Source organism: Hemitrygon akajei, chromosome 4 (genome assembly GCF_048418815.1).
Source record: "Hemitrygon akajei chromosome 4, sHemAka1.3, whole genome shotgun sequence".
In the NCBI taxonomy this organism is placed as follows: Eukaryota; Metazoa; Chordata; class Chondrichthyes; order Myliobatiformes; family Dasyatidae; genus Hemitrygon; species Hemitrygon akajei.
In genome coordinates, this window is record NC_133127.1 from 192,550,212 (window position 1) to 192,564,696 (window position 14,485).

Here is a 14,485-nt window from a genome sequence, read left to right on the forward strand (position 1 = left end):
TAATACCTTGGGAGCCTTTAATGAGGGAGACTATTATGGAACTCCAAAAATGTAATGATAGAACCTTTCTAAATTGAAACAAAATGTCATTTCTTCAATCCCAAAACAAAACACTTAGTGAAATATTCTCAAAACAAAGCTAAAAAAAACTAGAAAAGAGAACGTCAATATACAAACACTAGGAACCAATGACATTAAGCATTACTAGAGATGATGGATTCATTAAACAATGCCTAATAGTTACCTAATGTAAAATGAAATTAAAGTTTAAAATTTTAAGCTGCAATTAAAATAAAGTGTTTAAACAATTTCCTAAAAATCTACAGATTCAGTACTTTTGAAATTCTATTGTTCACAACCTGTTGTGCATTCTATCCCATCTAAATTAAAATGCCCTGATAAATTAAATTCTGCAAATGTGACTAAAATCCAATTAGGCTTTCAGTTGCACTTATTTAAACAAACATGGTCTGTTGTTATAACAACATAAATGAAAACAAATATAGTTTTTATTCCCTCCCAAAAAAACCAATTCCAAATACTCAACTCACACCACTTGAGAGAAATATGGGGAGATGTGGAAAGTGCGATATGTAGGCATGCGGAGAAATGGTTGCATGCTACTTCTTGATTGAAGAAGTCAGAGAGGAGAAAGATTAGAAAACTTTATTCCAAGTCAAAGTGTGCAAACTAAAAAAACTCATCCAGTAATGAGAAATGAACTGCTGAAATTTCTTCAATAGACTAAGACTTTTACTGAGCCACAAGAGATTCTGCAGATGCTGAAAATCTTAAGCAACACACACACACATACACACACACAAAATGGTGGAGGAACTCAGCTGGTCAGGTAGCACTCATGAAGGGAAATGAACAGTTGATGTTTTTGGCTGAGACCGTTCATCATGATTTATTGAGTGTGCCAATGAGAAAACAAATCTCAGGGTTGTCTATAGTGACATATATGTACTTTGATAATAAACTTACTTTGAACTTTTTTGAACTTTGAAATGTCAATAGTTCATTTCCCTGCATGGATGCAGCCTGACCTGCTGAGATCCTCCAGCAATTTTTTTGTGTTGCCCATGTATTTTACCACTGTTTTCTTGGAAGTCTCCACACACCCCACCACCACTGCTGCTTTCCATGCCACGAAAAGGGCAGGCAACAGTCAGGTACTATACTCCAATCAAGGGTGCATTTTAAACCAAAATACAATTCCTACCATAGGTCAACAGGAAACTCATTACTCACCCTCATATATCATAGCAATGGTCTATGTGGCATCCTTGCGATTTCCAATGTTAAATATAGGCAGTGGGACATGGAAGATGGAATGGAGACACATAGACAAGGGAAGTTTTGCAACCACCTGAATTATATATTTAAAATAACTGCATTCAGCTATTAAACTCGTTATTCACACTTCAGCCTTGCTTCTTCTGAACGCTTGACCTGCCATCCTTGTAATACTTATTAAATACATGCACATACCTAACCAATTCCCATTTTTAGAGTAGTGAGTTTGTACCTTGTGAGCTTTGTACAGAGTCACTGGAGGTAAGATTCCCACTGCTGCCCTCTGCAAAGGATTGTGCTTCTTCTTTCAGGCTGCTTTCTTGACCAGGCACATTGCCCCCCTCCGTCACTCTTGAGACCTGCTGTAAAGTTTCACTCACTAGTTGGCGGGTCTGCTCACTTACCATTGTGGCCTGGAAAGCCACAGGCTTTGGCTTAATTAGAACCTGCAAGGTATACAGAGAAACAGTTTTTGTTACAACAGACGCAGCAGCATTTGGGAACTTATCACTGATATAGGAAGTTATTGGTTTTTATGGTAATGCAGCCGTTAGTGTAACACTATTAACGTGCCAGCAATCCAGGTTCAATTCCACTGATGTCTGGAAGGAGTTAGTACATCTTCCCGTGACTGTGCTGGTTTCCTCCCACATTTCAAAAACGTACAGGTTAGTAGGTTAATTGGTCACATGGGTGCAACTGGGTGGCACGGTTCATTGGGCCAAAAGCGCATGTTTCCGTGCTGTATCTCTAAATAAAAATAAGTCACAAGATGTCAGGAGTGATCAAAGGGATGGTGCTTAACGTTATGTGGATAATCTAACAAAAAAAGAAAAAGAGCCCATCTAATATACAAACCATTTACCAAAAGTAAAGCGAAGACCGTAAAGCAACGTTTTACAGTAGTCCAATTGGGGTTAAATTTGCTTGCATGCCCTTTAGCCTGCTGGCCTCAGCATACATAGCTGAGGGAGATGCTTTCTCTCCCAATAGGTGCCTGCAACCAGCCTTTTGTCCAGACATAGTTACATGGTCAACCTGAGAAGAATTGCCCACTCATTTTTTATGACAATTAAGTGATGTAAAATAATTATTGCCTGAAACAGAGCACAAAAATATATATCTAAAATCTAAATGAAAATATTGAATATTTCTGAAGGCACTTTTCATCAGCAGGTAATTTTTGTGTTTTGCTTCTGTAGCCTAAGAACTCACTCACCTGCGTTTTCCCTTGCTGTCCATAGAGAATCTTAGTGGGGATGATTTTTGTAGTGGGCTGCACTGACGAACCCACCCCTTTTGGCTGAGCCACAATCATTTTAGTGATGGGCCTTGTTGCTGTGATAATTGCTGGCTTTGTCCCTGCAGGTACTGCCTGAATGGTCTTCTCACCCTGCCGGAAACAAAAGGTGGAGAGCAAAATAATAGAAAAAGAAAAGTAAATGCTTTGAAAACTGAAGTACACAGTTAAACTTAACACCACTAGGAGTTTGAGATTTGATATATCACTAAAAGACTCCAGCAAATTTCTACAGATGTACCTTAGAAAGCATTCTAACTAGCTGCATCACCGTCCAGTATGGAGGGGGCCACTGCACAGGATCATAAAAGGCTGCAGAGGGTTGCAAACTCAGCCAGCTCCGTCACGGGCACTAGCTTCCTCAGCATTAAGGACATCTTCAAAATGAAGCCTCAAAAAGGCATCATCCATCATTAAGGACCGTCGTCACTCAAGACATGCTCTCTTATTATTACTACCAGAAGGAAGGTACAGGAGCCTGAAGACACACACTCAGCATTTTACAATTAGCTTCTACCCCTCCACTATTAGAATTATGAATGGACAATGAACATAAGAGCATTTTGACAGGCTGCATCACTGTCTGGTAAGCAGTGGGGGAAGGGGAGGTGCTGCTGCACAGGATCCAAAGAAGCTTCAGAAGGTTGTAAAATCAGTCAGCTCTGTAGTATCCAAGACAACTTCAAGGAGTGATGTCTCAGAAAGGCAGCGTCCATCATTAAGGACCCCTATCACCCAGAACATTCCCTCTTCTCATTGTTACTGTCAGGAAGGAGGTACACACTCAGCGATTCAGGTACAGCTTCTTCCCCTCTGCCATCTGATTCTAAATGGACATTGAACCCTTAAACACTACCTCACTCTTATTATTTCTATTTTTGCACTATTTTCAATTTAACTATTTAATACGCATAAACATACTTCCTGAAATTGATTTACTTTTTTTCCTATATTATCGCATATTGTATTGTACTGCTGCAGCTAAGTTAACAAATTTTTTGACATATGCCGATGATATTAAACCTAATTCTGATTATTGTAATTTATAGTAATTTTTATGTAATGCACTGTATTATTACCACAAAACAATAAACTTCATTAATTCAGAATAGAAGAACGTCTATTTAGAACAGAGATGACAAAGAATTTCTTTGGCCAGAGGGTCATGAATCTATCACATTCATTACCACAAGGTTATGGAGCCAAGTCATTGGGTATATTTAAAGCAGAGGCTAATAGGTTCTTGATTAATCAAAGCATCAAAGGATACGAGGAGAAGGGAGGAGAATGGGGTTGAGAGGAAAAACAAATCAACCATGATGAGATGGCGAGCAAACTCGATGGTCTGAGTAGCCCAATTCTGTTGTATCTTATGTTCTTATATGTTAGTGATTATGATCTTGAACAGACCTGTATGTATACTTACTGCATGCAAAGTGCCAGAAAAATTTGCATTTCAACTATGGCTTAGTCAGAAGGATATACTGCAGTCTCTGACTAGGTCATAAACAATAAGTACAGTTTCCAACATACCATGAACACTAAATCATTTTCTCCTGTACTCAGCCTTTTTGACACAAACCATCTACTAATCAAACCTGCCACAGGAGATGAGCATCAATAGCCAGGATGGCTAAGTTTATCTTCCCTTTATTCGCCCATAAACTGCAAATAACAAAAGAACAAACACTAATGCTGATGAATTGTCAATGCACAAACCCAGCCATTATCTTCCTTAACAAAATAAACACACTTGCATTGCACCAGCTGCTCATTTCCTAATTTTGTGGAACTTTAAAAGTTTTCTGTGACCTTCCCCAGAGTGGAGCGTGAGATTATTATGGAGAAGCAGCATGATACTAAACGTCTGAGAGTTCAGTATGTACTTACTCCTGCATTTAACAACGTTGTGACTACATTTTTTCCTGGAATACCCTGGATCGTTGTTCCCTTCCCTGCAGTCTTCTGCACAACAATAACATTTGGCTTTGATGTCATAGAAGTCATTGGGATGGTTGTTATTTTTGTTGTTGTTCCTAATGGCAACACATTAATAAGGAATGTTATTGAAGTAATTAGTCTAGCAAAAGAACATATTCAGTTGAATATTTATCACATTCTCCGAAGGAGGCAGGAAATTAAACAGTTCAAAAACAAAAAAATTATAATGCAAACTACAAAGGCACATAAATCAAACATTATCACACTTACACCTTAAGACATGAGAAGTACAACAAAATAGGAGTAATTTCATTTTGAAAATACAATTATCAATGTAAACAGAGTTCCAATTATTTTTTCTGGGAATATTTTAGATACGTGGATATTTTGTTGGAGTTACTATGTAAATGGTAGATCAAAGTCAACTAATCACTTGCAAAAAAACAAACGTGCAGGAAGACCTCAGTAGATCAAGCAGCATTTTTTTGGGGGGGGGATGTGCTAGAAGAAATTGGTGATGTTTGGGGATGAAACCCTGTGTTAATCCACCAACGCACACACACACACACACACACACACCGAGACACGTAAACTGATTATAGCTCTCTTACTGATACTTCTACAGTACAGCGGGATTCCACATTTGAACCGAGTTAAGCTCTTACAAGAGTTACAAGGTACTGGTACTAGGGAAGGCAATTTTCACTCAAGACATGTCAGCAACTCTCCACCCATTCTTTCCGTCAGATGTTAACAACTTACTATGGAGATATGATGTGCAGAAACCAGAGGATTAAGACCCATACAAATAAAAATTAGATGCCAGCTTGATTGCACAACAAAACTTCCAACAGCATTACAAAGGACAAGTTTGGCCGAGGATCTGTAAGTGTATCTAGGGCAACCCAAAGTATATTTGCTTTTTTTTAAAAAAACTAGCCTACACTTCCACCAATTGATTGAAGTATGAGGCTAGGGTCCAGCAGAAACAGCTCCTTAATTTTAAATACAGTGCTTAGCACTGTGGAGCTGTGTCTTGGAAAAGGCTAGGTGCTGCAGTTACATGATCAGCAATGAAGAAGTCCTTCTGCAATCTATTAGCGCCGTCCTCAATACGTACAGAAGCAGAGGAGGGGCAAGAGAGAGAAATGATCATTAATTAACATTTAAATATTGTTACAGCCAAATCCTTGCAAGATGGAGGAGATAGTGAAATATTTAACTATGGTAGTGCTACGTTGTATATTTGACAATGGGACATCTTCTCTGCTAAGACAATAACTTCAAAATAGATTCTAGTGCAAGAAAGATTTCTTACTATTAGAATTCCAGACCCCAACCAAATTTCTCTGCCCTGCTGGGTCATAGTCGAATCTTCAGAAATTTTCCTAGTTAATAGCTGTACAGGTGAAAACTAACCAGACACAATGCTGCTGCTGATAATCTTTCCTCCAAGAGATGTAGCGAGTGATTTTGGTACTACAGTGATGATGCTCCCACTTGTAGTTTTCATGTAGGTGGCAGATCCTGGAGATGCAGCCATACGGGCACTGATGGTGGGATTCAATGTAGGTCGTGTATAAGTAGTTTGGGTACCTGTTATATAAGAGGACACATAAATATATATAATCACATGAAGAACGTAGAACATTACAACAGAGTACAGGGCCTTTGGGCCCACAATAGTATGCCAACCTTTTAACCTACTCAAAGATCAATCTAACCCTTCTCTCCCACATAGTCCTCCATTCTCCTATCATCAATGTGTCTTTCTAAGAGTTTCTTAAATGCCCCTACTGTATCTGCCTCGACCACTAGCCCTGACAGCATACAGTGGTAGTTTTATGCTATCACTATGCATAAAACTATTTTTGGCATCCCGCTATAATTTCCTCCAATCACCTTATAATTATGCCCCTCATGTTAGCCATTTTCACCCTAGGAAAAAGACTGGCTCTAGACTCATCTATGCATCATACCATCATGTATTAACCATTTCTGCCCAAGGCAAAGGCACTGGCTAGCCACTGGATCTATGTTTTTTAGACCTCTACTGCATTACCTCTCATCCTCCTTCACTTCAAAGAGAAGTCTGAGCTCGCTGAACTGTTCCTCATAAGACATGCTCTCCAATCCAAGCAGCATGCAGATAAATCACCTCTGCACCCACTCTAAAGCTTCCACATCCTTCCTATAATGAGGTGACCAGAACTGAACACAATACTCCAAGTGTGGTCTAACTGGAGTTTTATAGAGTTTAAGCATTACCACAAGCTCCAATAAAATTTAAAGGACAAACCCAACGTCAATCATTTTCAAATCAAAAGATCAGAATCAGGATTTGGACAGTCTGTTTAATGCTGTTTTAGACCTTCTGTAACAATTACCTGTTGGTGTAGTAACCAGTTTGGTTGTCATGATAGCACCATTGCTGCTAACAACCATGATAGGTGAAGTGCTCGTACTAGACATTGTGACCGGTTTAGGCAGGATTTTACTGGGCTGCATCTGCTGCGTTATTATCTTCACACCTGCCAAAAGCACAAGCAACAACTCAGGTTGTGTGTCAGTGGTTTAGAAGCATAACACAATATCCTTCACTATTCAAAAGATTTAACAGCAATGTTAACAGCAACAGTTAGTGTTGTATTACCACAAAGTATGGAGTACAGATACAACCAAACTATCTTGAAAATGATTTCTCTACATAAGACAGTAACGACTTCACCTGACAAAAGATCTGCCACAAAAGGAAGAAATAGGATTGCTATTTCCCAAATCCATTATAGTTTTATTTAATTATTTAGAGAGACCACACAGTACAGGCCCTTCTGGCCCATGAGCCACACTGCACAGCAACCCATCATTTTAACCCCAGCCTAATCACAGGACAATTTACAATGACAAATTAACCTACTAATCGGTACATCTTTGGACTATGTGGGCAGAAACCAGAGCACCCAGAGGAAACCCACTTGCTCATGGGGAGGATGTACAAATTATTTACAGATGACGCTAGAACTGAACTCTGAACTCCAAGGCTCCTAAGCAGTAACAGCGTCGCTCTAACCACGATGCATTGTAGTCAAATGGAATAACAGGATGTGGAAATTCATAAGACAAATTCCTTTTCACTTATAAGAAACATTTACATTAAAAAGGGATGATTTGCAAATCCAGATTTCTCCCACTGACTGGCAGTTTGGACTATTTTACCTTAGTACTGGAATTCTGCCAGACTCAGTATATCTACAATTAAAACTTATCAACTTTATTTGGCTCAAACGCAGCCAAGACAAAAATGAGTGTGAAGTAAAACCTCACTTTATAGGAAGCTGTTAATGGCACTGATTCAAAAATAAGCTTCAAAAACTATTTCATTAAAATTCACATCGTCAGCAAAATAATGTTATGCAGTGAAGATACAAGTGAAAGGAGTCGGCTTTGCTGTTGGACTTGTCATGCTAATAACGAGTTAACCTTCTGCACAAAACCTGTTGTGCTTTCCTCCCTTTACACCGTATTTTCTACTTGGTAATTATGTCATAAATGGAAGATGTGATGGACTCCAGGGCAGCTGGAGGAAACATGAGCATGCAGGAATGATAGAACCGGATAGTTTTGTAGAACTAGCTGATTTGTTCCATATCTCCCTCTATAGGGGATTCAAAAAAAAGATTCCCTTGTAATATAAAGTGTTGAGAGACTCCCCTCCATTCTCTTGCCCTCTATGCAAGTGGCAGCAAGGGAAATAAGAGAACTGAAGCAAGTGGATGAGTCTGGACCAGGGACCAGAGGTTGGAGGCCCAATGTCACTAAGTTTAGAGAGTCCAGGGCCGAGGACTGGAGGCTCAGAAGAAGCCTGTCATGAGGTGGGAGACCCATATGTGAGGGGATGGGAGGACAGGAAAAGGACTAGTTTTGTTCTTGTCTTGTTTTGTTCTGTTGTTCTTCTTGTCGCTTGTGTTGAACATTGTGGGCACGCTATGTTGGCGCCAGAACCTGAAAGAGCAACACCCTCCAAGCATCATCTTGAGATCAGGGCCATGGCATGAGTGTAAAAACACGCCCTTAATGCTGAATAAATTAAGAAAGAATAAAAGGAGTTTTACTTTCAATTTTATTCCTTCTCACCCCAGGTTTTCTCTTCTCCTTCTAAAGGCATGCAAGGTAGTTTCATTTCAAATATTCATCCTTTATGGAGAACATCATGAATACCTGATGATCACACACATGCACTTTCAACGAGTATCTGGACAGTAATCAGAAAATACTTATTGATGATTCTATCTTGCATATTAATCAGAGGACAATAATACAATTGTTCTGGCCTCTAGAGGTGCAGTTCATTTTGTATGAATATCACTTCCTGTACATAAACTGAATTCTATATGATTTCCTGCGCAGGTTGGTTTGATTTGTTTTGAAGCGTACAGTGGAAAGACATACATCTCCATCTACTCCTTATTTGCCTGTGAAACAGCATTGTCCATGAGTCTTAGGTCTTTGTTAATATTGGTAAATATTTGGAGGATATATTTTGAAGGAAGTATTTATGTTTAAGTTTATCCTTGAACCACGAGTTTACACTCGTTTACACTGCGTAGTTTTGAAGTGTGTGCGTGTATTATCTTAGTTAACATCGGCTGTGAGAATAATTGACAGTATTACTGTGTGTGTGTGTGTGTGTGTGTGTGTGTGTGTGTGTGTGTGTGTGTGTGTGTGTGTGTGTGTGTGTGTGTGTGTGTGTGTGTGTGTGTGTGTGTGTATAAAATATTAGTATATATATATATATATATATAATATATTTATATAATTAGATACCTATCAATCTCCTCCTTAAACATCCTCAATGATTAGGCCTCCACAGCTGCAACGAGTTAAACAATTTTTCGAAAATCATCTGAGAAACATTTCTTCAGCCTTTTTAATGAGATCTCTTGTGAAACTGTAGAAGATCAAGTAAAATATGTATTGAATTCATTATAGAACTAATACTACTAATATATACTAATATACAAACCCCATTTCCAGAAAAGTTAGGATATTTTCCAAAATGCAATAAAAACAAAAATCTGTGATATGTTAATTCATGTGAATCTTTATTTAACTGACAAAAGTACAAAGAAAAGATTTTCAATAGTTTTACTGACCAACTTAATTGTATTTTATAATATACACAAATTTAGAATTTGATGGCTGCAACACACTCAACAAAAGTTGGGACAGAGTTAAAATAAGATTGAAAAGTGAACAGAATATTCAAGTAACACCAGTTTGGAAGACTCCACATTAAGCAGGTTAATTGGTAGCAGGTGAGGTATCATGACTGGGTATAAAAGTAGCGTCCATCAAAGGCTCAGTCTTTGCAAGCAAGGATGGGTCACGGCTCACCCCTTTGTGCCAAAATTCGTGAGAGAATTGTTAGTCAGTTCAAAAGGAACATTTCTCAACGCAAGATTGCAGAGAATTTACGTCTTTCAACATCTACAGTACATAATATTATGAAAAGATTCAGAGAATTCAGACACATCTCAGTGGGTAAAGGGCAAGGTCGGAAACCACTGTTGAATGCGCGTGATCTTCGAGCCCTCAGGCGGCACTGCCTAAGAAACCGTCATGCTACTGTGACAATTATAGCCACCTGGGCTCAGGAGTACTTCGGAAAACCATTGTCACTTAACACAGTCCGACGCTGCATCCAGAAATGCAACTTGAAACTGTATTACGCAAGGAGGAAGCCATACATCAACTCTATGCAGAAACGCTGGCGAGTTCTCTGGGCCCAAGCTCATCTCAGATGACCAAAAGACTGTGGAACCACGTGCTGTGGTCAGATGAGTCCACATTTCAGCTAGTTTTTGGAAAAAACAGGTGTCGAGTTCTCCGTGCCAAAGATGAAAACGACCATCCTGATTGTTATCAGCGAAAGGTGCAAAAGCCAGCATCTGTGATGGTATGGGGGTGCATCAGTGCCCACGGCATGGGTGACTTGCATGTATGTGAAGGTACCATTGACTCTGAGGCATATATTAGGATTTTAGAGAGATATATGTTGCCGTCAAGGCGACGTCTCTTCCCGGGACGTCCATGCTTATTTCAGTAGGACAATGCCAGGCCACATTCTGCACGGGCTACAACAGCGTGGCTTTGTAGACACAGAGTGCGTGTGCTTGACTGGCCTGCTGCCAGTCCAGATCTATCTCCTGTTGAAAATGTATGGCGCATCATGAAGAGGAGAATCAGACAACGGAGACCACGGACTGTTGAGCAGCTGAAGTCTTATATCAAGCAAGAATAGACAAAATTTCCAATTGCAAATCTACTACAATTAGTATCCTCAGTTCCAAAACGATTAAAAAGTGTTATTAAAAGGAAAGGTGATGTAACACAATGGTAAACATGCCTCTGTCCCAACTTTTGTTGAGTGTGTCGCAGCCATCAAATTCTACATTTGTGTATATTTATAAAATACAATTAAGTTGGTCAGTAAAACTATTGAAAATCTTTTCTTTGTACTTTTGTCAGTTAAATAAAGGTTCACGTGAATTAACGTATCACAGATTTTTGTTTTTATTGCATTTTGGAAAATATCCCAACTTTTCTGGAAATGGGGTTTGTATATTAGTATATATTAGTATTAGTTCTATAATGAATTCAATACATATTTTACTTGATCTACAGTTTCACAAGAGATCTCATTAAAAAGGCTGAAGAAATGTTTCTCTCTCAGATGATTTTTGAGAAATTGTTTAACTCGTTGCATAGCTGTGTACATATACGCAGAGAGGGCAGTAGAGCCATTCTGCTGCTCTAAGATGACAAAACAGTGACCAACAACTCTTGGTCTACATGAGCAGGTATCAAAAAGGACTATGCACTTTAACTACCTAGACCATGCTCTCAGGCTGTAAACCATTTACAAGCCTCAAATCCCAAGCACCTACATACAGCTTGGTCATAGTTTTGTATGATCTGAAATTGAAGGTCTAAAGGTATGCAGGATGTTAATACTGTTGGGTCATTAGGAAGTACATTCAAAATCAGAACACTTGAGCTTAAAATACATTTAAATTATTAGCGGCGTGGAGTTGTAAATGTAGACCCATGAAACTCATAACTAGAGCACCTAAATGGCTCTCAGAGTTTAAAAGCCTTTAAGCAACACATTATTGTTTGTGGGAGTTAGAGGAACTCAGGTCAGGCAGGAAGAAAATGGACAGTCAATATTCAGGTCCACTATCCATTTCACAAGATCACAAGACAAAGGAGTAGAAGTAGGACATTTGGCCCATCAAGTCTGCTCCGCCACTCCACCATGAGCTAAACTATTCTCCCATCTAGTTCCAATTTCCGGCTTTTTCCCCATATCCCTTGATACCCTGACTAATTAGATACCTAATAATCTCCTCCTTAAACACCCTTAATGATCAGGCCTCCACAGCTGCATGTGGCAACGAATTCCATAAATCCACGACCCTCTAGCTAAATAAAATTCTCCTCATCTCTGTTTTAAATGGGTACCCTTTAATTCTAAGACTGTGGCCTCTTGTCCTGGACTCACCCACCAAAGGAAACAGCCTTTCCACATCTACTCTGTCCAACCCTTTCAACATTTGAAATGTTTCTATTAAATCCCCTCTCATTCTTCTATACTCTAATACAGTCCAAGAGCCAACAAACATTCCTCATATGTTAGCCCCTGCATTCCAGGAATCATCCTCGTGAATCTTCTCTGAACTCTCTCCAACATCAGCACATCCTTTCTAAGATAGGAGGCCCAAAACTGCACACAGTATTCCAAATGAGGTCTCACCAGTGCCCCTTAGAGCCTCATCAATACCTCCTTACTCTTATACACTATTCCTCTTGAAATGAATGCCAACATAGCATTCGCTTTCCTTACTGCCGATCCAACCTGGTGGTTAACCTTTAGGGTATCCTGCACGAGGACCCCCAAGTCCCTTTGCACTTCCGATTTTTGAATTTTCTCCCAATAATAATCTGCCCGATTATTTCTTCTTCCAAAATGTACAACTGTAGATTTCTCAACATTGTATCTCATCTGCCATTTCTTTGCCCACTCTGCTAAACTGACCAAGTCTCTCTGTAACCTTTCCATTTCTTCAACACTTCCTGCTCCTCCACCTATCTTGGTATCATCCGCAAATTTAGCCACAAAACTATTCAATCCATAATCTAAATCATCGATATACAGTGTAAAAAGAAGCAGCCCCAACACCGACCCCTGCAGAACACCACTAGTAACTGGCAATCAACCAGAATAGGATGCCTTTATTCCCACCCTTTGCTTTCTGCCTATCAGCCAATGCTCCACCCATTCCAATATCTTTCCTGTAATTCCATGGGCTCTCATCTTATTAAGCAGCCTCTCATGTGGCACCTTATCGAAGGCCTTTTGAAAATCCAAATACACAACATCTACAGCCTCTCCCTTGTCAATCTTATTTGAAGTTACCTCAAAAAATTCCAATAGGTTGGTGAGGCAGGATCTTTCTTCCCTTCATGAAACCATGTTGGCTTGGGCCTATCTTGTCATGCACCTCGAGGTATTTCATAACCTCGTCCTTGAGGATCGACTCCAATAACTTTCCAACTACCGATGTCAGACTAATAGGTCTGTAATTTTCTTTTCGCTGCCTCCCTCCTTTCTTAAACAGCAGAACTACATTTGCGACCTTCCAGTCCTCCGGAACCATGCCAGAGTCTATTGATTCCCGGAAGATCATTTCCCATGCCTCCACAATCTCCTTCAGAACCCGTGGGTGCACCTCATCCGGTCCGGGAAGCTTACCTATCTTTAGTCCATTTAGCTTCCCAAGCAATTGCTCTCTAGTAATCTTGACTGTACCTAATTCTATTCCCTGAGACCTCTGGCTATCAGGTATGTTGCTAATGTCTTCCACTGTGAAGACTGATGCAAAATACTCATTTAGTTCTTCTGCCATCTCTTTGTTACCCATTATAATTTCTCCAACATCATTTTCAATCGGTCCTATATCTACCTGTCACTCTTTTACTCTTCATATATTAAAAAACACTCTTAGTATCCTTTTTTATGCTAATTGCCAACTTGCTTTCATAATTCATCTTTTCTTTCCTAATGACTTTCTTAGTTTCCTTCTGTAAGTTTTTAAGTCATCCAGTCCTCAGTTTTCCCACTAATTTTTGCTTCCTTGCACGCTGTCTCTTTTGCTTTTATTTTAGCCACATTTGTGCCATTTTTCCATTCATGATCTTCTTTTTTCTTGTAATATATTTTTCCTGCACTTTCCTTATTTCTTGTAGGAATTTCATTCAATTCTGCTCTACCGTCCCTCCATCTAGCTTACTTTTCCAATCAATTTGGGCCAGTTCCTCTCTCATACCACTGTAATTTTCTTTGTTCCACTGAAATATCGAAACACCAGCTTCTCCTTTTCAAATTTGAAACTGAACTCAATCATATTATGATCACTACTTCCAAGGGGTTCCATTACCTCTAGCTCCCTAATCGCCTCAGATTCATTACACAGCACCCAATCCAAAACAGCCAATCCCCTGGTGGGCTTATGGACAAAGTGCTCCAAAAAGCCATCCTATAGGCATTCTACAAGCTCCTTCTCCTGAGATCCAGTACCTTCCTGACTTTCCCAATCCACTTTCATATTAAAATCCACCATAATTATCTTGATATTATCCTTCTGACGTGTTTTTTCTATTTCCAGCTGTAACTTGTAGTCCACATCCCAGCTGCTGCTTGGAGGCCTGTATATAACTACTATTAGTGTCTTTTTACCCTTGCCATTTCTTATCTCGACCCATAACGATTCTACCTCTTCTGATCCTATGTCTCCTCTTTCTAGTGATTAGATATCATTGCTTACCATCAGGGCCACGCCACCATAGATTAGTGGTCACCAACCTTTTTAAGCCCAAGATCCC

The 14,485-nt window shown here is 39.4% G+C and overlaps 1 protein-coding gene across 1 annotated transcript in view; it reads right to left on the reverse strand.

Moving 5' to 3' along the window:
* The window catches only part of emsy (EMSY transcriptional repressor, BRCA2 interacting), a 104,028-nt gene that overhangs the window by 42,596 nt on the left and 46,947 nt on the right, over nt 1-14,485 (reverse strand). The window contains exons 10-14 of the mRNA XM_073044286.1: nt 6,928-7,071; nt 5,960-6,136; nt 4,490-4,635; nt 2,519-2,692; nt 1,532-1,745 (exon numbers count right to left, since the gene is read on the reverse strand). Coding sequence (XP_072900387.1) covers nt 1,532-1,745; nt 2,519-2,692; nt 4,490-4,635; nt 5,960-6,136; nt 6,928-7,071 — 855 coding nt within the window. The remainder of the gene's footprint in view (nt 1-1,531; nt 1,746-2,518; nt 2,693-4,489; nt 4,636-5,959; nt 6,137-6,927; nt 7,072-14,485) is intronic.